Raw genomic sequence first — 26,846 nt, 5'->3', positions numbered from 1 at the left:
TATCAGGCATATAAGGATGATTGAAAGAGCAACAGAAAGTAGTCCATCGCCTTTTCTGTGGCGGCGCTCAAGGGTTCCTCCCACAGAACACTCCCCCTGATCATTAATCATCCGTCCATTCTGGCCGTGTCACGACCCGTCGTCCGCGACCGAACATGCAACCACAACAGATTCGCGCAAACGACTCATTTTGTGGCTCCCCAAACGCGACTCAGTCAACGATACCGGTCCGAGCAGTTTACGACGTGTCAAATGGCCAAATATCAAGCCGCAGAAACAGCGGAGAAACAGAATCAAAATCCTGTGAGAACGCTGAGGCGTCGTCCAATTAGGCTTCAGATTTTGCTGAAGTGTATTTCTGGCTTTTTTGGGAGCGTAAAAGAGGCACTATATCGGAAGCACAAGGCTGCAAATATTTTTATTATATGTTGGGATATCGCTTCCTTCCTCACCGATTAAAAAAAACCAAAAACAAAAACCAAAAAAATAACATGGTTGACTGAATTCAATAGAGGCCGGTGCAGAAACAAAATATATAATAATTGGAGACAATACAGTTTGCGTCTTCAAATTTGGATCTGCGATCTGCCTGCAAATTAAAAACATCAAACAGGTGTCCGGTGAGCAGTTAAGAGCAAGACACACCGTCGCAAATTAAGATCTGTGCGTGTGTGTGTTCACCAAATGAGGACACCATTTAGCAGACAGCAAACGCCCCACGGGCAGACGGTTGCCATGGTAACCTCACAGCCAGTATTCTTTTTTTTTTTTTTATGGCCCACACCGATTCCTTTTGACGAGGCAGACTCGGAGGCAAGGCGAACGCTAAAAGTGCATTCATGAGTTTGTGTTTGTGCGTGTGTGTGGGGGTGTGTGTGTGTGTGCGCACAGCACAAGCATGATAACAATCAAGCACAGTATATAATCTCTTAGCTGTACATAGACTTCTCATCGCCCAGTGTTGTGTTGGTACTATCGGGCTCTGGCACACCGGCTTAGGTGAATGTTATTTTGCAGGGGGAGATGCGGCAACGCAAGGCACACATCATATCTTGCAGATAGAATGTTGGTCGGAGAGCAGCAGAGGGAAGAGATTTGGAAGGTGTCATTGGGATTCAGGGACACACTATGGCGCCAAACGGTTCCAGACTGGCAAGGTAGGAGAGACAAGCGCTCTACGAAATGTATCGTCACAGAGCATTGCCGGCACTTCAGTGCTGCTAATTAGAACCGGGCAAGGTATTGCGTGTCATGATTGTTCACAAAGCGGGCAAAATGACGGTTCAAAACCAATCAAGTGAAAAGTTCTGACATTGAAGTGATTAGCACAGTTATTGTGAAGCAAAATGTTTTTTTTTTTTTTTTAATCAGATGGCAAAACATCTGAAATTCATTCCAGAGTTGTTTGATAGGGTTGAGGTGATGTGTACCGGATTCAGAGAAACAGCGTAAGAGTTGGTTGGCTAACCGTTAGCAACTCTGCATGTTAAATGTTAAGCTTGATTTATTCAGTGTGAAATGATTCTAAACTTGGAAATTCTCACTCGTTAGTCTTCTATTATGGTCACTGAGGAAAAAAATAATCACCACAAAATTTTACGATATAGCAAAGAAATTGTAAATTACATAAAAAAAAAAAAAACATTGGAACGCCAACATGAGAATATGTACAATATAGTTAAAATCTGTGTATAAAGAATGTTCATAATTCAGATATTAATCACTTTTACGACTTGTCAACATAATTTGATTTAAGTGCAACATTGGGCGTGGGTGTGGCTTAACACAATTGTGTAAACGTGCATGCAAAGTTATGAAATTCAACAGCCACCTGTATTTTTGTCTGGTTTGGACATGCGGGTGTAAACAGTAAAATGTCACTTGACAGAAAGTAGCTTTACATTCATCGCCGGAGGATTTTGATTTGATATTTACTTTCCATTTCAATGACAGTGGAATTCTGCTAACGTGTATTCCACTTTCTGTTTCGCTAATGTGAACAAACCACCGCTGATAATTGGAATGCTTTGGGAGTAGAGTCTGAAAAACATCTTAAACTAACCATGTATCCTGAAATTCCAAGGCCCCTTTGCTTTTGGTTCGAACACCTGCTAATGAGGCCGGCGAAGGAGAACGGGCAATTAAGCACAACTAAACATAAGCGGAGAACAATGACACACACTGGAAAACTAAAGTCCCTTCACTGTTTACCAGCCGTAATTTGATTCCTAATTGAGCGCATGTAATTCACTGTTTACATGAAAATATTCTGGCAAACACAAGCACCCATGGTGGGATCACACAGCTGAGCGCGGCTTATTCTTGCCTCCAGTCATCCCAGAGAGCGTTACCAGTCCACGGGAGACTTTTTCCATCAGCCAACACTACACGGGCGACGCGGCTACAACAGTTAACCCACTCGCTGGCGACAGCGCGAGGTGATGCAATCAAACGCAATGTGGTGTGACGTGGCGTAGGGCAGGTTTGTGTGATTGTAGGCGTGGGTCGTGGTTGGTATTTATCAATGTGCAGGTGGATTTCCTTGTATGGCACTTCCGTTCTAGCTTTTCAAAAGTCCGTCCCCACGCAGCCCCCCCCCAATTTTTTTTTATTAATTAATAAAAAATAAAAAAAATAAAAAAAACAAGAGGCTAATGGCAGCGGTTTCATAAATCCTAAACATTATTTAAAGCTCATTGTCTGTCTAATTTCCTATGAACATTTGCTGGAATATCCGTACTAGAAAACAGACCTTAGTAAAAGCCACAATAGCTAAATTTAGCCATAAAAACAGATTTGTACATACATTAGCCACTTCGGACTAACAGCCGCGAATCTTCACAGTATTAAAAGAGGTGTTATCTATATTACAAACACGGGAGACGCTTCCCCCCCCCCCTCCTAACCACGCCAAACCCAGCTCGATTTACCAATCGTACAGGAACCTTTATGAGATCTTGTTGTCACACGAGGCAAATTCACAAATGAGTTGCAACTTAAAATGCTCATTTTGGCTCTCAATTGCTTCTTCACATAGTCACGCATATCGCTTCAATGTTTTTGCCCCTTCTCTCTCTCTCTCTCTCTCTCTCTCTCTCTCTCTCTCACACTCACTCACTCACTCACTCACTTAAAGGGCCAGTGCACATATTTTATTGTGCTCTGAATATTTTAATTCTATACATGCAGCACTTATTTTTTGTGGATGGATAAAGGGATGGACAAAAACCCACTCCCATGCTCGTTTTGTCTTTTTTTAAAAACGTCTCGTCCTCCATCCAGTGTCCCCAAAATTGGTGTCTGTCCAGCATAGACCATGGGACAAAATGCTAACATACGATGCCAGAAAAGACATTTGGTTAATATATCTAAAATATCATTTTTACAAATCACCCTAAGGGGAAAAAAAAGAAGAAAGTCTGAGATTTTACTCGGGATCTGGAGTCATTTTCAACTTCTGGACGTATTTTTCCTTCAATATTATGGTTGAAGAATTGTGCCCGTCAGACATTTCAAGTTGTAAGAAGCCACAGTAATCATCCGTGATTGCGCCTGGGAGTAGATTTCAATTGCACTGCACGAAGACAGATGTGTTCATGAAAAATTCTGTTCCATCTCATGACTGAGCAGAGACTGACGCCACCGGTTGGCATGCAACGCACCTGCAACACGAAGCCATCCAAAGGTTAGCGGAAAGCGCGGCTTATCTAAATTCATGTCATATTTTTACATCCCAACGACCTCTTCATAACCTTATCAGAAAGCGCAAACCTACTCCAGGAAAACAGACACGCCATAACATTTAGATGCTGTACAGCACGTGTGTGTGTGCGCATGTGCAGGTGTGTGTGTGTTTGTCCATACGCCGCTACCCGACTACCTGTCCAAATCTGGACAGCACTGACCTTATCAGGCAGTTTCAGTCAATATGCCTGCAGCGATGACACTGGCAAAGATACATTTGTTTTGTGTGATTGCATCTGTGTCCAAAAAAAAAAAAAAAAGAACTTCCTTGGGACACCTTCTTACAACAACTTTGTGTTCCCTTGGCCTGACAAAACAAACGGATTGCGAATAGTGATGTGGGATGAACGCCGGATGTGTTGATAAAGAAAAAGATCCAAATACTCTATTACTATTTTTTATTATGTAATATTTAAGTCCATGACTTCCATTCATTTCGCATTAGATGTGGAAATTAAGTGTGTGGAAAACTGCAATGTGTGACACGAATCTCTATGAATTACTTTCATCCTGCCGAGATGTAATGTGAATTTGCTCTGCATTCAGTTGATTATGGTTCACGGTGCCACGGTTGTGTCTGCTTTTAAAGGCCATGCAAAATGAGATCGAGCAGATCATGCTCTCCGGGTACGGCCGCGGTGTGTGTGTCATGACATTGTGGACTTTTTGAAAGACATCAACACCTTGTCCAGCTGAGAATTGGGGAGAACAATTTAATATGACCTACTGGGAAGACGGATTAACTCGACAAATGGCGGAAGGCCATTTAAAGAAGAGGTCTAAAAAGCAAGTACATGGACATATGCGTGGCGAGATACAAATGGAAAGAAATATATATTCCTTATATTTCTTCTTTATCAGTCATGAAATGAAGCCCTGCAGCTATCATAATGAATATATATTTTTTTTTATGGACTACAAAAGAAGTGTGAACCTGTCACAAGATTAAGGCTAACAGGAGTTTGACATACAGCGAGAAGAATGTCTGTTGAACTAAAGCCGGCAGCAGCAAAGCATAGCGTCGGATTTGATCTTTATTGACTCAATTACCAAAGAATCCTCGATGAATCGGGGTAACTAACTAACTTAAAACTCATTCACTGCCAGCCCGGGTAAAATGAATGTACTTTTGGACGTTTATATCCGTCAATGGCAGCGAATGAGTTTAATTCAAACTCACACATAGCAAGCCTAATGATTACGTACCTCACAAAATACAGTAGTTGTTCGTATAGTCACAGTTTGGCACTGGAAAATGAGTGGAATCTTCTGGGAATATATCCAGAGCTATTTGCTACTTACACCTGAACGCCTGGACTGGTGGTGCGCATCTCTCCAACAAAGATGATTCGATCCGATTCTCAAAACATGGGGTACGATTCGATTCAAGGGTATAACGATTTTAAAATGTAACGATTCCATTTGATTCGATTCAGTGGGATTACGATTCGCTTAAATTCGATATGGTGCAGCTGTAGCTTGTTCCATTTTTACTACTATGCAACAATTTGTAAGCCCGTCAAGGCAAACCATTTATATCCGATGTACATTTCCCATAAAAGACAATTCAGAGTGAAAAAAATGAAAATTATGTGTCCTCTAAAAAGTATTTTAGAATTGGATCTCAGGTGTACCTGGTGAAACCTGCGCATGCATACTTATTGTGTGTACACACAAACAGAACAGGACTGTCGCTAGCACACACTCTCTGGGCAGGACATATTGGATTAGCAATGATTTTTTTCCCCCCCTCTCCGTTGGCACCATCACAGAGGTCCCAGATTAAATGCCATACCCGCTTTACCACAGATGGCCTGGAAATAAATCATAGCATCTATACACACACACACACACAAACACATTTCCACACAAAGATAAACGCAGTCTTGCTCACACGCACACACGCAGGCGATATATAACACGTTTGCGCACCGAAAGACTAAACCACCTGTGCGGTCCAGTGCGTCTACTCTTTGTATTTCAATCACTGAATCAATGGTTTTAAATTGATTGTAGCTGAGCACGGGCCAGAGATGTTCCCGCTGGCTTGCTGCCCTGGCCCGCTATTGATTAGATCTGAGAGCCAATTGCTTTCACACTGGATTTAGGTGTTCCGGGACACTGAGCAAGGAGAGTGAACAAGAAGGAGGGAGAATTTCAGAGGGAAATTTGATGTTTCAGCCTCACAGCTACACTAACAAAAGTGTTCAAATCTGGACAGAAAAACAACCGAGTTAACAAGGCATGTCTGTGTTTGGTTTACATCATCATTGGCTGTCAATGGAGGAACGTTCACACAAGAAGAGCCAAAACTGAGGGGAAACACACAAATCAGGGACAAGAGGCAGAAAAAAAATGCTATATTATTAATCTGAGGACTAAAGAATTAAAATGTGTCTTTAAATGAGTTTTCAAATTGGACAGAGAGGGGGACTCGTGCCTTGCTTCCGTAGGGAAGGACCGGCAACAGAAAAGGCAGGACCCCCCCCCCCCCCGCCTTAATGCAGTGCTTCTCAATTATTTTCTGTTACGCCCCCCCCCCCCACCCCCAGCAAGGCGAAACCAATCCGCGCCCCCCTACCGCAACCCAGTCTCCGCGACAACTCTAAATAATAGCATTTCCGTTGCAAAACAAACCTACACTGTCGAGTTAATACTCGCTGCACATAATGGACAATGAGAGCGCTACTGCCAACTACTGGAGTGGATGTGAAATGACACTTGATTGTAGCACGGCGGGAAAAAAATGATGTTCCCCAGGGGCACACGCGCCCCCCTCAGCATCGGTAGTTTGGTGTGATGCGCTTCGGTCCATTTCGACTTTTCACCGTGAGAAAATAAACCGAACCGGGAGCACCAAACACATCAAACTGGAATCTTCTCTTTGTCACATTTGTGTACCAGCGGGCGCTATGTTAAGCATGTCACGGCCTCACCACCCACCCAATCACCTTCCCTCTCCATATAACAAGGACCTTCTCTTTTGAATAAGAAGGAAGGAACGGGGCTTAAAGGCCCCGGTCTCGACTAAGGATGTGCCCTTTTGTGCCCTCGAAGGCCCCTCTCTCAAATCATTTCCACAATCGTGGGGCGGGGGGGTTGGGGGCTTCCAATCCAGTTTAAGAGTTTGTGAAGATGAGGAATGGGAGCCGGCGCCGTCGACATGGACGAGGTTCACAAGAGCCAATAAGAGGGCCCCTCACCCAAACTGCTCACAGAGGCATTTCTCCGGCCCTATTCAAATAGCATTAGTGGGCTAAAAGTCCCATTGACTGCACAAGCTCAATATACATTTGGTTAAGACTTCTATTGTGCCACTCTTTTTTGTGACTGCTCTCCTAGTTGCACACAAGGACCAGAAGGAAAACAAATGCATGGAAAAAAAAAAAAAATGGAATGGTGTCTGAAAGCGTCTACAGGGTGGTTGCTCCGAGTCCAGATTGAGCGAGTCGGACGTGACGGCAGATGGCCAAACATGGCAGGCAGTTTTGTAAAGGTCATTTTACAAAGAAGATATGAAGGTTAAAAAGAGAGCGAGCGGTGGAGAGATTGTAAAATTGAGCGTATGAGTATGCGCGCTTTTGTGTCCCTATCGCTCAGTTGGCTTCATTCCCCAAAGGGTCTTATTATGCTTCGTGTTGGCTCTGACACAAAAGCTGTATCGCCGTGCATGCAGCTTCCCCCAGAGAACATTCTAGACGCAGCAAATCCATTTGTTTGTCAGCTTTTGCCTCGATTCGCACTCTGCGTGATCAGATATAATTCTCTTTGGAAAGCATGCCATTGTGCAGATGCAGACTGGCCTATAGTCCGATAGCAACACTTGCCCGGCATTAAGATACCATCTCTGCTGTTTCAGAGTGGAGTGACGGTATTTGGGAGAAACACGAGGAAATGCAGTCGGAAAGTAGTGACTGAAAAAAGTCTGACGTTTCTTTACCAGGGTTCTCACATGCCTCACTTTCAAGTCTTTTCAAAGTAGATATTATAGTAGAATTATTCAAAACAGGTTTATCAAAGTTTGGGAATTTTCATTGTAGCTTATTTTTATTTGGTTTAGACTTTTTTTTGTTTAATTTTCAGAATGTATTTTTTTTTTGTTAATATTATTTTAAATACTGTTCAAATTTAGTTTATTTATTTATTTATTTATTTATTAGTTTGGTAAATTTCTTGTCTGTAAAATTTTGAAAAAGTCTTGACAGTAAAAACAAAATAAATTTAATATTAATAATATATATAAAATATATATTATTAATATTACTTTAAAAACACTGAAGAGAAAAATAGCAATCCACAGACATCAAGTGGAATACATAATATTGCTTCTAAAGTGAATCACAACCCTAAAGTCGTACGGCTAAGATGGTTTCGCTTTCCATCCCTTTTTTTTTACCAAGTTTCCAACTTCTAAAGCGGATCTGTGGCTTGAATTCCCGTTAATAAAAACAGTTGAGATGTGTAATATTTAAATTTTTTTTTTGGGGGGGGGATAATTACTAGGAGAGCATTTGTTATCTAGCATCGCATTTCAGGCTCAATAAAGATTGTAAAAAACTGCTTTCAGGCGTTCTTGTCAACAAGATCAACATGCAACCAAAGAAAAATATTGTATTTGAATTATTTATGCTACCTTGTGTAGATGAAAGCAAAAAGGTGATTATCAGAGTGATCAGATTCAATAAAATGATCCGTGTGAGTTATTTTTGGAGCACAAAACTGCTTATGCATTTTATTTTTCACTGTGGGAATTTAGATGCCATGATTCTTTTATTTACTTTGACAACCAATTTGGAACGAGGAACACATTAAAATGCACACAGAAACCCTTAAGTCAAATGAATGAACCCTGAAAAGTTTTTATCCATATTTCATTCTGACACATTCGAATATTTTCGTGAATTTATTAGTTTTTTTTTTCCTCCAAATGTCCCCTCCTCTTGTCAAAAAAAAAAAAAAAAATCACTTCAACAACTTTTTACCCCGGCTGAAAGAAATAATTTTTCAATGCTTGCTAACGCCAGGATGGTCAGTCACTCCTGTGACATTAAAGCCCCGAGAACCTTTTATTAATTTCAGTTTTGAAAATGACATTTCACATCTGGCGACTGACAAAGTAATGAAATATGGTATATCCGTCTGCAATATTAATGCGATGGACCAAGATCGTATTTATCAATTTAGTTGAGCTTTAAAGGCGAAAAGTTGTCGCAATTGATTTTCCTCCTGAGTACAATTTGAATATTTTTCAACAAACCTTCCAGGGCTATCCATGAAATGATAATCACATCTCAAGCTTCTCCTTTCCGATGCGAAGTTGCTTGACATCGATACTTGCCTTTAAAAAAATAGGGGGATGCTTCGCTTTGATTGTTAATCCGACATACAACATAACAAGCTGCAGCTATCCAACACCGGACACATAATGAATTGAATTTTCCGTCGGAAATTGCAACTCAATCTAATCTGTAGTCCCGTCATTAAATGCCTGACAGAATGTCATTCAATTCCTCGTTTTAATGATATTAGTCAGAGCCTGCAAAAAAAAAAAAACACTCCAGATAAGTTTGAGTGGAATAGGATATCTCGCATGCGGCTGCTGAATTCAAATGGAGTCTCACTTCATTTAAGATTCCAAAGTGAGTTTAGCCTCTTTGGTGTCGGATTTAAATTAGTTAGCAGGGTAAGGAGGGATCACATCACATTTTGATTAGCCGTCAATAACGTATTCGGACATTAAACTTAATGACGCTTGATCCCTCGGTCAAAGACAGACCTCATGTTTGAAAATGAGAAACTGAACACTCAAGACACACACACAAAACCACGACGCACGTGGCTTCTCGGGGAAGTAATACCTATGAAGTCTGCTTCTGTTAATGCTGATGCGTTGGGAAAAAAACTGCGGGCCCGAGCCGGGGGTGGGAACTCTGTAAACAAACGCAACACCAAGCAGAAAGTCCTCAAATGGGGGATTAGTGAGCCACTCGCTTTCTTTGTCCATTTTTGTGAACGCACACACATGCACGCACATCCAGAATTATTCAGTCCAGGACGGTGGCATCACACTTGGCATGAGGAGATTGATCCTTTGTCACGGAGATGTGTCAACTGAATTGCACTTTGCGGGCCGTCACTCACGCTGACGTTTCTTCTTCTTGTTGAAACGCCATTAGCTCTCGGTGAAAACATGCAATTACACGCGCACAAAAGCAAGACGCAGATTACGGTAGTTGTGTAATTGACGGCTAATTACATAGTGCGAAGCTTCGGCGGCGGTGTTTGATATGGACCGGCCAGTTAGGCAAAGCCGAATCGGCGTCGTGAAGCCGATTACAGACGTGTCATTCGGAAAGCATGCGATGTTTAATCGCAATTAAAGTTGAGCTGGGATGTCGTTTGCTTCATAACGAGAACGATTGGGTTAGAAAAATCAGACGTGCAAAGTTCAGATTGAGTTGGTTATGTTTGGGTCATTTTTTTTTTTTCTCCCTTTCTGTGTTTTATGGCTCAAAATGGTGTTAATCGTGTTTGCTTATTGCTTAACTCTCGCTCATAGCAGAGCAAATTTAGTCTGCCCATCAAATGGAGCTGTCATCCGCACCCACTCAATTGCCATTTGGAAGCACAGACTTGTATCTTGACATGGGAACAAGTACCGCACTTTTTTCCTAGATTTTGAACCATGCGGCTAATACAACGGAGCGGCTTCTCTGTGGATTTTTCTTTGACCGGTAGGGGGCGCTCTATAGTTCAGAAGATACGCTAAATAAATCTGGATTTTTTTTTTTTTCTCTTGGGTCCGTTCTGTTTTAATCAGCAAAGTTGTTGCCGTGTTAAAAGGCACTGTTTTAACTGTTTATGTGCCGTTATGTGCATTCACAATACAAAATCGTTCTATACATGCTGTAAATCAGAAGTTTTTTTCCAACATAGAAAACTGCGGCTTATAACATGGTGCGGCTTGCATGGCATTTTTCTTTTTTTTTTAAATTAATTAATTTATTTATTTACGTAATTTTATTTATTTATTTAATTTATTTATTTATTTATTTATTTATTTCAAAAAGAGTTCCGGCGGCTTACTCGCAGGTGCGCCTTATAGTCCGGAAAATACGGTACGGTCACATAGAGCAGTAAGTTGTCAATGAAGCTAAGAAACTTAAACAAAAAAAAAAACTGCAGTACAAATATCACCCATTAAGTCACTTGAAGAAAAAAAAATTGATAAAATCGTAATACTTAACTCCCCTTTGCAAACGTTTCAACACCAAACATGGCGCAATCATTATTTTCACGTATGATGCACAGAGATGGAAATTAAAAAATAGTTTTTTGCAAACCAGTCCCCAGTAACGTGATTGTTTTTTGACCATTCCCTTTGGCGTATCATCTTGGAAAAAAAAAAACACAAAAGAAGCCGCAGAGCTTTGACCAGGGCTCAGCCTCCGGTGAGGCTTCTTGAAGTGCCTCATTCTCGTAGCGATTTGGCTGACACAGCGTAGGAGAAAGCGGGGAGCAAGAAAAGAGGAGGGGAGGGCGGGTTGAGGTCGGCGGGGAGGTTGAAGGATCATCGCTTTGATAGGGCCTTTGCCGCCGGTGAGGCCGCTTAATGCGCTTTGTTCTTTTCCCTGATTGGTCTCACGTCACGGCAAGATGAGGGAACAGCAAGAAGGAGAAAGAAAAATTCGAGGTATCGAGAAATGACAACTGGGGCTGCTTTGACGCTAATCTCGCTCGGGTGTGCCTCTCGGAAGGCTCCAGAGGAGACAGTTTCTTCAAAAGCGGGTCCATATAATCGTGCGGACGATATTTTACAAAACCAGGTAATATACTGCGTTCTTTTTTTTGTTTTTTTTAAAACAGAACCATTTGTTGCTTTGTGTCAAGATGAAAGTAAAAGTAAGTTTTCACAAATTTTACAATCCAAATTGTCATATATCGGAATGTCAAGCCAGTGTGGGGACTACAAAATAATACCACTAATAATGGACAAATGCATAAGAAAGAATGTAAAAGAAAGTCGAGTCCAATTTATGGTGTCAAAGTGTCAAAGGTCGCACATGACAAATATTAACAACATCCCCTGATTTTAAAACACAGGAGGGCAAGAAAATGATCAACGCGGGAATCTCCATCGCAGCGCCTCAGAGGAAGTGAAAAGTCACTCCTCGGAAGACTTTTGGAATGTTTCTCATCCAACCATCCCAAAGAACATTTGTGAGGTCAGAGGTCACAGATATTGTAACTTGGCTGGCTCACAATCGCTGAACTAGTTCAAAACCACAGGCCTATAAGGACCTTTCTTTGTACTTAAAAAGGGTCTTTCCCAAACTGTTCCCATAAAGTTGGAAGCTTCATTCAAAAATGAAGAATTAATTCGATTGAGCGCTCTAGCACAGCAATCACCAATTTGCGGAACAGAAGCATTTGCAGCTCGCATTAGCCATGCTATCGCTCTCTCTGACTTTGTTGACCAGCTTCCCATTGCATTTAGCTCGGCGAATGTAACATAAAGGGTATTGGACCGACAATAATTGCAATTCAATTCTAATTAGATCCTCAATCCAGGAGTTAAACAACACAACCTTGAGGTGCCCACATTCATCTCCGTGCTGCACTAACAAGGGAGGAAAGACAATTTCCGAGAAGTAGAAATGTGACCTCCCTTCCATCGAGCGAAACAGGCCCGGAAGTCTCCCCAGAAAAACAGCGAGTATTGATGGAGACTGCGAAGCAGAAAAGGCAAATGAGACAAAGTTCACACCAAATGTGTTGCGAGCGTTTCTGGCGGTGTGATTGAATTGAAGTCAATGGAGTTTGTGCGGGTGTGTGCAGGGCAGCGCGAATGATCCGTTTGGAGCACCGAAAATTCGTCCATTCACCCTTTTGGTGTGGTTAAAATATCAAAATACTTTGTGCGGCAACCAATCAGGGTTGGAGACAAGTGAGCGAGGACCTTGGCGTACCTGGTAAGTTTTATTTCTTTTTTTTTTCTCATAGCTGTTGAACTTTACCAAGACGGTAATATTTTTTTATCGCAATGTCGGCCACTTTGATATCGAAATCTTTTTTTTTTAATTTGTTTTGCCGGGGCACTTTTGCTGTAAAATTTAGCACAGTGTCATCGTCACAAAGCGAAGAAGCCCCTTCCCGTCCTCCGTATGTGAATGGCAGCAAATTAAGCGAAGCCGAATGCTCAAATGGATTTGGTGTGAACGTAATTTTAAGCAGCGCTTGCGTGGATACAATTTAATTGCCGCATTTCTGTCTTGGAGGGTCTTCAGCTGAAACATTTCTGGTATTTTTTTTTTTATTATTTTAATTAATTTATTTATTTTTTTGCTAGATCTTGGGCAGCAATTCCTCCAGAATCTCCACTAACCGAATTGTTTAGAATTTTCTAAGTCGCTTATCGAACTTTTTTTGCAGGTTTAATTGCGCTCAAATGCGAAAGTCATCAGTTTTATTTGTGAATTTAAAAAAAATAAAAAAATTAAATAAAAAAAACGCAACTATTCCTCTTTGAAACTTTCGTTGACCTTTTAGGTGAGTACTTAGCAAAGACAGGACACAGATAGACGCAAACTCTTGCTCATTGCATTTTCGATGATGTCTGTAGCGCCCTTAATTATGCAGTCATATCGCGAAAGCACAAAGGCGCCAACGTGATTGATGGAGGTCAGAGATGGAGTGAGAGGGTGATGCAGGGCCCCCCGTCGCAATGGGCTTTTGTGTTTCGCCAATGAGGGCGACATCGGCAAATTAAGCAGAGTTGCAGCCATCTGCCGAGGGCGAGGGGTCTTTTGTGTCTCACCGTGTCCCCCGTGTCTCGCACCGGCCTTCACACCCGGGGAGGGGAGGAGAGGAAAGGAGGGCAGCCGAGGTAGAAAGCGGAGGCCGGGCTAAATTGGAGAGGCAGGGTCAGAAAGGAGCTTTGATGAAAAGTTTTTGGTGAACTCACTCACACACACGCACACGCACACACAAAAAAAAAAAGCTAGCAAACTCATTTCCTCCAAAAGAGTTTAGGAAACACAAGGTAATCAACATGTAGCATGAAAATAATAGCATGTGTCCCTCCATGAGGGTGACGACGTGCGCTGTATGCGGTGGCTATTTCTATTATGTTGTAGGAAAAATAAATAAAAAATGCCGAGATTCCCCTCACATCATTAGCAGCGAGCTTCCATTACTGTGGGAGCAGCGCATCTGTGTTTGGGGCCATTACACACACTCTGTTTGGGCCGGCAATTCAAAGAGATCTTTGTTTGGGTCACACTCTTTCACCAGCGCTCTCGGCCTTCCCCCTATTCAAACTATTGACAGCCATGGAAACAACAAGTTTCCCCCTCTGTGCTCTTTTGGACACAAAAAGGCGGCAAATTAACGGGGGGAAACACTCGGCAAGGCGCGGTGGTCGCTAAGGGGTTGGATGAGGATGGAAATGTCAGCCCATGTGCGGCGGATTTTTTGCAGTCACTAGAGATCAGATCCGTTGAGAATGTAAGAAGAAATATTTTGTTCTCATGCGTGTGGGTTCACTGAAGGTACATTGTCGGATTTCACTGCGATTGGCTGGTGACCAGTCCAGGATGTCTTTCGCCCAACGTCAGCCTGACGAGTCAGCTGACACCAAATGAGGACGAGCATGAAAGAAAATAGATAATGCATCCAATCGACCGTCGAAACTGCTCAGGAGTGGCACAACATCTCACTAATATGTTGAAATGAAGGGCTGTCAAAAATAAAGCGTTAAATCGAGATTAATTTTAAAAACAAATCATGTGATTAAATATTTTAACTCAGTTTTATTAACTCATTCACTGCTAAACCAGGTAAAATGATTTTTTGGCGTCTATAATCGTCAATGGCAGTGAGTGAATGAATTAATTAAAAATAATTTGCATATCGTGTAAAACCAAATTCAAACACTGTAGCATATTAGCTGTGCATCTTTTGCATATCATCGCAGAACAAAACACCTTGCTTAAGTTACTTCTGGAGTGTGGCGTTAATGGACTTCATAAGTTTTTGAGAATTTCTTCTAAGAAAAATTTCTGTTAAGATGACTCCAATTACATTTGATTTCAAGATATTATTCAAGTAAACATTTGTTAAAAGCGAGACAAAATATAGTAGGAGAAAAAATTTGATTAATCGCAATTAATGACAACATTTTTATTGCAATGAATCGGTAAAAAAAAAAAAAAATAATCGCTTGAGTCAAATGCACCTGAGGTTGCACTTTCCAAAGTTTGACCAATACTTTTGGGGGGAAAAAAAAACATGTTAAGTCAACAACACTTTGAAGTTTGATCCCCTGGTGTGCGTAGAACAAGACGTCTGCATACTGTGAAAGATCTCAGCAAGCGGCAAATGATTAACTGCACGAGTCAGAGTTTTTTTTTAGGTGAGCTAACAAGAAGTCGTCTGGTTCTCGAGCGCCCTCGATTCGGGCTCCAGTCCTCCACGTGGGGATATTCGAGAGGCTACATCTGTAGAAATGTTTACATTTCTCACTAATTGGCTAAACAACACCTAACATGCGACTAGTCCGCTTGCCCCGCCTCCTTCCCCGACATCTGGATTTCAGCGAAGGGGCTGGAGGGCAATGAGTGAAGTGAAGCGGTTTCGGTCAGGATTCTCCCTGACCCCGACTGGGACGATATCTGAGGAGCGTTGCGGCGGAGGATTTTGCATGGACCCACCAGGAAAGGTCCTAAGTCGAAGCGCAACCTGAGGCGCTTCATTTCATCGAATTGCCTCTCACGCCGTTTGAACAACATTTCGCAGCATCGTATCATGTCGCCAACTCTGCATCTATTGCAACCTGGTTAAGTGGGATCACTCCATTTTTTCTCAAGGTTTCTACCTTTTTTTTTTTTCTCCACGAATCGTGTTTTCCTCTGTCTGGATGCGGTTGTTGATTTTTTTTTTTTTTTTTTTTTTACTGTGAGCCAATGAAGCCCTTTAAACACAATTTTTGTGATTCTTGACTTGACGTGTTTTGATTTTTCTTTGGTGGTAAGTGGCTTTTTTGCGAGTGAGGGGGCCGGGGGGGGGGGGGGGGGGGGGCAAACTTAAAAAGGCAAGAACAAGAGAACAGAAGAAATATGGAAGCTTCCCCCCCGATTAGCATACTCGTCGTTAATTCAGTGGTTAACATACGCTCAGGAAGAGTCAGGCAGCAACATAATTAGCCTCCTTCAAGGTGACTTAGTCGCCGTGTTGGCCGGAACGCAGGATGCTTCTGTGCAAAGTCAACTCAGTGAAGTTGACAAGGCCAATTGGGCTGGAATTGCCTCTAATAGTTCGGTGGGACTTTGTAGGTCCCCCTTCAGCCGGGCTCCTGACAATCAGGAAAGACGTATTAGGAAGTAATCACAGCCTCGCTCGAGTGGACACCGCCAAATCCCAACATTAACACGCTAATCAGACACTTGTATAAAGGCTATGATTTGGAATAATTGCTTTTTTTTTTTTTTTTTTTTAAATGCTAATCACACATGCAGATAGGTATGAACACAAGAAGTACTCAACTTGTTTTCCTATTTTCGAAGTACAGCCGTGATGTGTTTATGTACGTGTGAGTGCGTACGTGCGCTCTTTCCCCCATGATGGCAGACATTAGATAGGAGTAAGGCAGCCATGATGAATCGGCACTTAGCCCAGAGAAGCACACTTGCTCAATGAGCTGTGAATCTCCCGCTGCCACTGTCAGCCGGCAGAATGTTAAATAAAGTTATTTGAATATTTGTAATATTAATGTGCCAGCATGTCAAAAGCCCACCGGAGCCTAACGGGGAGAGGAAATAGAAGTGTATTCCCATCGCTCTGTAGGCTTGGAACAGAATTGATAAAGTAAATAAATATATGTCAGGGGTAAAATGTTGGCTGGTCGATGGATTTCTGGCTGGATAGACTTCATTATTAAGAAAAGAATAAGAAAAATGTCATGTCGCTGGATTATGATCGCACATAAAAAATGTCTTGTAAAATGTACACAAATAAATATTTTAGCCTTATGCGGCGTATAAATATGAAATTCCAAACGGCAAAGTGGAGTGCACTTCTAAGAGGGAGCGGGGCCGCATAGGAATTCAAAACAACCGTGCAACCACACAAATATCCGAGTGACAGTCATAAATCAAATGTAGGAGTCAGAGTACCTTGTGATGATTGTGGATTAACAGCACAACCAACTATTACAAAAATAAGAACAATTTATATGCTGCGAGAGAATGCGGATTGAAACTTTCAATGGGTAGAAAAAAAATACATTTAATTTGAAATGAAAGTGAACAAAAGCATTAAAACAATATGTCTTCGAAAAACCACAGTATTTAGAAAATAAAACATTAACAAGGTTTATTCATTTAATTTTTTCGAGTTCGGCGGGCCGGAGTAAAACGTTGAACGGGCCGCATGTGGCCCCCGGGCCGTAGTTTGCCTACGCTAATATAGACACAATTCAATCGATAATTGCCACATCCAAAACCAGAACAACATTTGACCCACACAAAGACTTTTTGGAGGTGGCCCCACTCGATTTACCGGCGAAGTGATCAAATATTTAGCAGATTGCTTACATAGCCAAAAGGGACAATGAGGGTAAGAAAAGGAGCGGGCTGCCCAAATTGGTTTTTCTGAGACCTGCGGGAGCTGGTAATGAGGATGGCACGCTGGCATCATCGTTACTGAGCAACAACACAACATGGTCTCGCTGCCTACGTCGCAGCAGGACACACACACACACACACACACACACCCCCCCCACACACACACACCTAACATGCAGACACATGATATCTGCCAATAATTAAAACATATAGATTAGCTAAAGTGCAATTCGCTCCAGGGGCCCACAAAGTACAGTCGTAATTCATTCCGTGATAACGTAAAAAAACAATCTTGTTCGGTCCATCAAAAAACAGCAACAAAAATAATTGTAATGTGTTGTTCGTTTTTTTTTTTTTTTTTTAAGAAGAAAATAACACACAAAGTATTTTCTATTCAAAAAACTTGAATTAAGAACATAATTAAGTAGTATAGTTTGTGCATCTACTGTGTGCTGGCCGGGGCCACCGAGGGCAGCATAATACAAACATTCATAATAAACCAAGAACGAAAAGCAGAAAAAGAACTAAGTCGTTTTTTTTACAGAAGATAAAGAATATATGCGTATGAATCATTTTGGATTGCCTGAACAATTTGTGTTCAAATTGTCATTGATTCATGTGTTAATGACCACGATATTGCCGTTTGCTCCCTTAATAATAATAATAATAATAATAATAATGATAATAATAATAATAATAATAATGATAATGATAATGATAATGATAATGATAATAATAATAATGATAATGATAATAATAATAATAATGATAATAATAATAATAAGAAGAAGAAGAAGAAAAAAGAAGAAGAAGAAGAAGCAGCTCATTTATAGTCTGTGTTAGCATTAAGCTAGCCACCTTTCGTAAGTTACTTGGTTTAGTTACGTAATTTAATGCTTCACATTGTTAATTTCAAACATGAACTGGGAACGTCAATAAAGTTGAAGCAAAGAACTTGGCCACTTGTCAATTTTTCAACAATCAATGATAGGCGGGTGAGGTGGCACGAATTTGCGCCCCTCACGGTGGATGCCTTTGGACCTTTTCACACCCCTGAGCAGAGGAGAAGAAACATTCAGCGCAAGTGTTTTCTTCCTCCCGCATATTCACCAGAAGGCTTCATCCTCATTGGGAGAGATACTGACATAGCACAAAGAGAAACTTAGTACAGCGGGGCGTCTACTTGCTGAAGGTGCTTAACGAAGAGCGGCAAGGGGATTGTGGGTATTAGTGGAAAAATATACAGTTCATCCATCTTTCTGTAAGATGACTGTTCACTTGTCAGGTCCTTCGGGGGGGGGGTTGTATACACTGTATACAGTACACTGTGCACAGCGCTTGGTTGTGCTTGTGGTGTAGTCGCCCGCCCGCTGACACAAGGCACAACAAGACTCCCACCCAAACTTCTTACTTGCCAATTACTGGGCTGCATAAAGGTGAGTTGCACAGAGGCGGTTGACAAGGGAATTCAGCAGGGAGGTTGATATAATCTTTAAACTCGGACAAATCAACAACCCAAAATGAAGATAAAAATTAATAGAGAAGGCAAGATTAATGAGGGACTTTGAGAGGGGGGAAAAAAAACACTCGGCCATAACTGTTAGTAAGACCTGATAGCAGTACATAAATTAACTAACATTAGTTAAATGAAAAAATGCCATCTCTGGCATCACCTCTCCCCAAGAAAAAAAAAAATTCTCCTGCACTCGCAGCACACGCTGACCTATTACCTTGGTCTTGAGGAGGTTTGCTGACACTAAAGAGGAATATCCACCTCTAGAAAAAAAATGCCTTGTTTGCTAACAAGCGGGCATAAGACAGCAAAGAGTGAAAAGACTTCAGGCAGCTAAGAAGATTGCGAATTTAACAACATTCCAGCTCGACATGTAAATTTGTCACCACGTCTAGATTTTTAAGTGATAGTGAATTCCAAAAAAACGTCAAATCCGCTAACATTTAGTGTTATCGTAACACCCCATTATAAATAAGACGATATTCGGCAAACGTTGCACCTGTGGCTAACTTTGGCCTGTTTACTGTGCTAATGCTAGCTCAGAATTGCTAGCGTCGCTATCTTTAAGCTTCATATAAGTTCTCAGGGACTTCCATAACGGCATGCCAATATGAATGGCCATAGTTGAGAATTGCGCTTGTGTACATTAGCGAGGGGTTTGACTAAAGCCAAGTGAGGCTACATTAAAATTTTGCCAGCAAATTTAACACTGCAAACTCACTCTTTCAGTAAAAATGCAACACTATTTTTCCGATTTCTTACAAATACATACGTCAGTCCTGTTTTGACATCAAACCAACATACTAAAATACACAGTCCGGAACGATATACAGTATACCGGAGTCACTTTTCTGAGTTGGACTTTTATTAGCTAAAAATGGCCGAAGCGAGAAAAGACAAATTTTTTTCATTGTATTTAAAAACACTTCTAGAGTTTTATTTATTTATTCATTTTTTTCAAACAAATTGGCCAAAATGAGTGATACCTTTTCCTAATGCAGACATATCATGTGTCCAATGCAAATGTTTTTCATTAACAGGATAGAAAAGAATAGAGTGTTTGGCTTTAACTTGAAATTTGGAATTTAGAGTTGGAACAAAGTAAAAGTTTATTTACGTACAAAATACAAGTCCTGTTCATTTTATGTGATCCAAGCTAAAAAAAAAATGCTAAGTCTTAACAAAAAGGATTTCTGATCATTTGCAGTACTTCTTGGTTGAAAAGGTCATCGACTTACATCAGATAACCAAAGTCTCACACTGCACTGCCGTGCATCTACACCACTCCAAACTGCAATCACGAGAATTATTTTTTTTTTCCCCATGCTCACGCATTTGATTTCTATAGTGGCGTCTGGTTTCTGTGTATATTGGAAGAAACTTTCTATGAGACATGATTATACTGATAATGTTGACTCAGCAGGGAAATCGTGCAAAAATCACTACTTGGAACTGAGTTCACCAAAAATATTATTTCCAATGGTTAATCAGTGTCAATAGGCAAATTCCCTCCTCTTGACAAAAAATATCCTCCCTGAAATGAAGTTAAACAAAATTAGTTCATTAAAGATCTGAACTTTTTTGCCAATTTCAATTGAAAGTCATTTGGCTTCAGCCGAGTCAAGCCAAGTCAAGTCAATTTTATTTGTATAGCCTTTAATCACAGACAGTCTCAAAGGGCTTTACATAGCCACAATCGACATCCCCGATCTTAACCCCCAGGAGGGCAAGGAAAAACTCAAAAAACATCATTAGGGGAAAAGTGAGGAACTGTGTACTGTGTATGTTTACTGTGGACACAGCCATACAAACTGCGCTTTGCGGATTGATGGCACTTTCATATCTGTCTATTGATCATAGCAGATGTGCATCAATCAATGTTATCTGAGCAGCGCACACGCTCCGGCGGAGCGCCAGAGGCAGGCTACTACCGGGAGGTGTCGTGAGCTGCTGGTATCATCACTGCAGTCTTCCGTAAATATGTTCCTTTGTTTACGTGCACGGAAGTTTGTCAATGTAGGAGGAGAGCAATATGGAGCATTCGAGGATAAACCATGTGAAAAAAAGACTGTTGCAGCTGGAAACCAAAAAGGACAGATTAGCCTCATCCTTATGTACATGTTATTATCCATCCTCCGGAATTTTACGCATCCGCACATCAGAATGAGGTAAAATTAAAAAAAAAAATTAATAAAAAAAACTTGCCATCTGTAACGTGGGCTGCACAGATGGACGGCGTTCCCTACAGATTAAGTATCAATGATAATGTGACTTTCGAGTACGCCCGAGGTGAACGTGATCAAGAAAGCAGTACGGCGCATTGTGCAGAGACGAACATGTGAAAAGCAATCAATTCAGCTTTCTTTTTTTTTTTTTTTCTTTGGGGATGTGGAAAATCAGTGACAGAGAGCATGCCGATGCGTTAGCTATCACATGGCAGAACTGTTATCAATTTGTGCCTCCAATCCGGACCTCAATCCGGAGCTTGCGGTGCATTTTTAATCATTATTAATTTTTTGTCAATTTAAAAAAAAAAAACAAAAAAAAAAAAACATCCGCCTTCATTGAATATGAATGGCGCTCTGAGGAATTCTCCAACTGTGCGTCATGTGACTACTTTTTGTAATTGACGGCCATCTCACCAGAGTGAGCAAAAGTGTAGCTACCGCGAATGCTCGTTCTGTTGAACTACGTGACGAAAGCAGATCAGAGGAGAGGAAGAAACACGGTTATTATGACAAATAACCGCTAAACTGCGGTACGTCCAAGCACGCTAAAGTCAGCAGTGTTAAGAAAGCTTCAAGAAGTTCAACCAGCTTCCTAGAACGGGTTGTTTTCTCTTTTTTGAATTTCCACAGCATGGTAATTATCACATCGCAAAACAACACGTGAAATTGTGGTTGATGAAGTTGCAATTAGATTGCTGCTGTGCACGTAATATTAAATATAACTTACCTCGACACACGTTGCCATTGTCCGGTTCAAATCCCGCCTTGCAAGTGCAGCTGCCAATTGGAACCATCCACTCGCCATCGCCATTACAGTACAGCTTTATTGGAACATCCACTTCCTCCGAGTTTGAAATGCAAATCCCCCTGGCGATAACCAGGGAGGTGCTTTCAGCGCCTGTCATCGTCTCCGGAAAGACGGCAAAATTCTGGACCACGCTCGGGCACTTCTTATAAAACACCCTGACGGACAGCAAAGACATGCAGGCGCCGTAATCCTGGAAGGCCAAATAGAAGCCGTTCTTGGAGAGTGGCCCGAAGCTGCGGACTTCCGTGTTGACCTTCATCAGGCGTCCTCCGAAGTCCACCTGGGAGAAGCTCTCGTCTGCCGCTATGGTGTCCACTTTGAGGTAGGGCGCCTCCATCCAGAAAGCGGTTCCCTTCGTGGCAATGACGGCGTCCGATTCGTAGTAGTAAAGATTGAACGTCTCCTTGCAGGAGCCGGGAACGTTCGGGATGGAGCTGCAGTCGCGCACCGTGAAGCGGATCTCCACGTAGATGCGCTGTGCGCCTCGCCGATCGATGAAGGTGGTGAGGAGCCAGTTGTTCTGACTGGGCTCAAAGACATTACACACCTGGTACGTCCTGATGGTGTTCAGGTTCTCGTCGTAGCCGCTCACCTCCTCCCACTGAGGAAAGAAAGGGGACATTTTTATTTCGATCACATACACACAACAAATTGATGGAAAGCCAGTTTTGAAATCAAAAGCCATGAAGTAATTGTGTGTCAAAAATCTTTCAATTTATTTTAAAAGGGGGGAGGCTTGGCAACAATTAAATCTCATATCTCAATGTTGTTAAAAGTGAATAAAATTTGCTAGAAACAGGAAGTTGACGCACATGATTTTGCCCTTTCGCGGGCCACGTAAAATGAGGCCGCGGACCAGATCTGGCCCCCGGGCCTTGAGTTTGACACTGTGGTTTAGGTTGTTAGCTGTCACAATCAGTCAGAAGTAATGTCAACTCAACTCCTTTCAATTAGCGCGAGCACTTTACTAAAATATATAAGTTAAAAATAAATGTCATTTTCTGACAGGCTCCCTTTTCATTGACGCTGAGCAATCGAATTGGTCAATCGTGTCTTGAAGTAGATGGAGAGCACTACGAGTCGAAAGTCGATGAAGAGTAACCAAGACCATGTCACCTTTTTATCATTATTGCTAAGACTTTAAAATATCTTCCATTATCTCCTCACATATGATAATTTATTTTATTTCACACTGCAGTCAATATTGACACTAACGAGGAACTCCAATTTCCTCGTCAATGTTTTCCCTAATTACTCAGTTATTATTTGTGCTTTTTTTTTTTCTTCCTTATCTTAAATCATTTCCTTCTGGCTTCCCGTTGGCTAAAATTATTATTGATGGTTACAGTGCCATCTGTTGCTTTTAGCAGACACAGCGAGAACACACTTAAAAGGGGCGATTAAATATTTTTTATCACTTCGGAACGTGGAAGGAAAATTGTTTTTAAAAATACATGCGTGCATGAGAACTATGCAAAACATTCTTAATTTTCTTTTAAAAATAATTCTGATTTTTTTTTAGGAGAAAAAAGAAGGTGGGCACTCAGGTGGTGCATTATACAAGGTGCTGCATAACAAATTCAAAATTAGGCTCGACTGAATTACAATTAGACAGACGACATGGCAGCATGGAAGACATTTGCATGCACACACAATCAAAGCGCAATGTAGGCCTTTTCCTCGCAGGTGCGACCCAGAAAGTATGTTGGACGAGCAACAGCGGCTCCCTTGGGGGTATCCACTGAGTGCGCCAAATCATGATGAAAATATGCCATTAACATTTGGAATCGTTGCAAATCAAGGAGACAAATCACTAGAAGAAAAAAAAAAAAGGGGGCTGCTTGGTTTAAAAAAAAAAAGTGCAGCAGTGTGAGAAAAAAAATGTGTTAAGGTCAAAAACTTTAAGAGACAATTTTCAAATCATTTATATGAGGTTGCAGAGGGCTGAAAAGGTGACTAGAGTCGCTTTTAAAATGCATTTTCCGAAGATTGGTAATAATACGCTTCGCCTTACCGAAGAAACATTTTTTTTGGGGGGAGAAGAGATTAATCTCGCCCACCAGCAGCAATAATCCAAACAGCCGTAGGCAAGGAGGAGTTAATGAGGTCTGCAGTGGAGCGAGTGGGCCTCCAGTCAGTTCATGCGGTTTTCGTGTGTGGACTGGATTTCTCTCGGTGCTTCCTCCTTCTGACCTTTCAAGCTCCAGCTGTTCGACCTGCCGTACTGGACTACTAAAGACTTTTGCGTAACGGAGACTCGTCAAAGCTGATTTAACCGTGGAATTTTGCCAATCAACATACTAAATAACAACCAAGGAAAGGAGTGAAGCAGAATTCAAGTGACTTGAAAGCAGCTGTGAGTGGATGGAAAGAATAACCTTGATAAACAAATTTTGGAATGTGTAAGAATGTTACCAAGGCAACCCGAAGTCTAACTGTAAGTGGCAAAGCTGTTGAAGGACGCGCATTGCCAATGTAAAGATGTAATGCAATTATGTGTCAAAGGCTGGATTTATTCTACAAGTTGCAAGCGGCACAATCCACGTTATTTTTTTTTTTGCTCCCATGTGGCCCGATTCAGATAACGTACGGCAGCGTAAAGACAAAAAAAAAATGCATGGAATAGGATATCCTGAGATTGGAACCAGGATATGAATTTACCCAAATAACACAATGTATGTTATATATTAAAAAAAAAAAAAAAAGTCAAATCCTGGCTACAGCTTAGCAAATTTATATTTTTAATTTTTATATTTATTAATATTTTTTAGCAAATAATCAATTAAGTAGACTGAAAATACAATTTACAAAGAGTCTCTTGTTTTCAGGAAGATCTTCCTCGCGTACATTCTTAGGAAGACCGTACTTGACAAATTCACGGCCGTACTTTGCATTCTTTATATTGAAAAATGGCTAATGTTTACTGTATCATATATATTTTTGTAACTAGGGAGAGTTGTCCGCAATAGGCATGCTGCCCTCATTATAGCAAACTTTTCCCTCCAGATTCGCACTCAATGCTATGAAGTTGCGTAAAATCGTCAATATAAGTCCGCAAAGAGTGAACCGCGATACAGCGAGGGACAACTGTAGTCACTATATCACAATTGGACACTTCGACCCCCGTCGGAAATCCAGCCTAAGAAAAACAAGAAGTTCCACAGATAAAATTAAAAAAAAAAAGTGACACCGCTGGCGTGATAAACGAGTTTACAGAAATCCAAGGTGCAAATTGAGTTTTTTTTCTACCCCCAAGTGCGACACCCTCTGAGCTCATGCTGCTCTCAAGTCTTTCCCCTTCCTCTCCTCTCGTTGTAATGACCATTCATCAGCGTTACAGGAACCTGTCCCTTTCAGCACTGCCTGTTCATTAATATAACCGGCCCCGGGCTCCTCTGCACCCGTCTGCTCCAGTCGAGGAGGGGGTCTTCACCGCCTCTCGTCTAGCCAAATGACCACCATCTTTCACCACGGAGGGGAACCTGAGGCGTCTGCGATAATGCCCGTCTCGATTCTGTCCACGAACTCGTTGGGCCGTGAAATAATGAACGAGATAGATATTTGGTGTCCCCATTGTGTCAACAGACGGGAATAAAATATTAGTCATCATTTCCAAAGCGAGTTGAAACTTTGCAAGGGAGTTTCCGATTGTGTTTCTTCGGTTTGTATGCACCTGCTGTTGCTCTGGGCATGTGAACACGGAAGATGTGCTGTTTGATATTTTGACAGCTGAGCGGCCTCAATTGTGATTTTATTGCTGCTGAAATTGCAACTACATGCCACATTCGTGCTAATATTTGATTATTCCAACCATTGGTATCTGGACTAGGAATAGACCGATTATCGGGTCGATATTTGGTATTTTGCCGATTATCGGCCTCTGCCGATAAATTAAAAGCTAGTTTATTTTGGCTCGATGCAGCACACTTCTCTCTGTCTCTGCTGTGCTGGTGGCCCCGCCTGCAGAAGTAGTTTGGCTCACCCTCAACACCATCTGATTGGCTCCTTGTGCGGTGGGTAGCAGCCAAACAGCAATAAGCTGCCTGTTTGCTTTTTCACCTCGAGTCACACGCAATACAGGAGGCAACAAGCAACAGACTGACAAAATTTTAATAATGTCAGTCTATTACAAGGTACAACTAAAAGAAAATTTGCCGTAGTAAACTTTCAACAGATGTTTGTTTTCCATTGAACTATAAAAAAAATGCAGCTGAGCCTGGGAGCTCCGTGCACTTTTAATTAGACTTTTAAAATGAACTTGTCTATTTTGTAAGATCTAAGATCGGTTGTAAATCACTAAAGTTGTTTAATAAACATGTGCTTAAAGGCAATTAGACAAAATCAAGTTTTGGAGTTGCTGTTTTTCAAAATTTTGACACCATTTGACCCCTTTTTTCAACAAATGAATATCGGCTTCAAATATCGATTATCGGCCTCCATGACTAGTAATAATCAGTACCGGCCCGAAAAATGCATATCCCTTCATTTGCTTCTGCGAAGTAAAAAAAAAATTTTAAAAAGATTATATGTGCCTGCCACTTTACCGAAAAAGGTTTTTCCTTGTTCTTCCCACCATAACTTATTTAGGAATGTTTGGATAAAACAACTCTGTGTATACTTGGACTATCCATTAGAAACCAAAAGCAGAGCCTTACACCGCTTGCATATATCATTTATACACACTCAAGGATGAACAAGGTCTAAGGAAAAGACATTGCCCATGGTTATCTTTATGTTCCTGACGTTTTTGGACCAGCGGCTGTTTTCCCTTTTGCGTATTGGACCACATTTCAAGCCGGGATGAGAAATGGATGTTGTCATTGTGGCAATCATGCCGGACACCGTGAAGGTGGACCGCGCATTAATGACAGAGAAAACAAAGCTTGGATGGCCGCCACGGATAACCGCTAACATTGGTGAGTCGTTCTAGA

The 26,846-nt window shown here is 41.4% G+C and overlaps 1 protein-coding gene across 2 annotated transcripts in view; it reads right to left on the bottom strand.

Moving 5' to 3' along the window:
- Positions 1-26,846, bottom strand: part of ephb1 (EPH receptor B1) — a 144,596-nt gene that overhangs the window by 65,592 nt on the left and 52,158 nt on the right. For both annotated transcript variants that reach the window (XM_088310307.1, XM_088310308.1), the window contains exon 3: positions 21,835-22,516. In XM_088310307.1, the coding sequence (XP_088166433.1) occupies positions 21,835-22,516 (682 nt within the window). The remainder of the gene's footprint in view (positions 1-21,834; positions 22,517-26,846) is intronic.

This window comes from Idiotropiscis lumnitzeri, chromosome 12 (genome assembly GCF_059441095.1).
Source record: "Idiotropiscis lumnitzeri isolate Australia: NSW breed Sydney's pygmy pipehorse chromosome 12, RoL_Ilum_1.0, whole genome shotgun sequence".
In the NCBI taxonomy this organism is placed as follows: Eukaryota; Metazoa; Chordata; class Actinopteri; order Syngnathiformes; family Syngnathidae; genus Idiotropiscis; species Idiotropiscis lumnitzeri.
The sequence above is the reverse complement of the archived record's forward strand: the minus strand, read 5'-3'. Positions and strand labels throughout refer to the sequence as shown.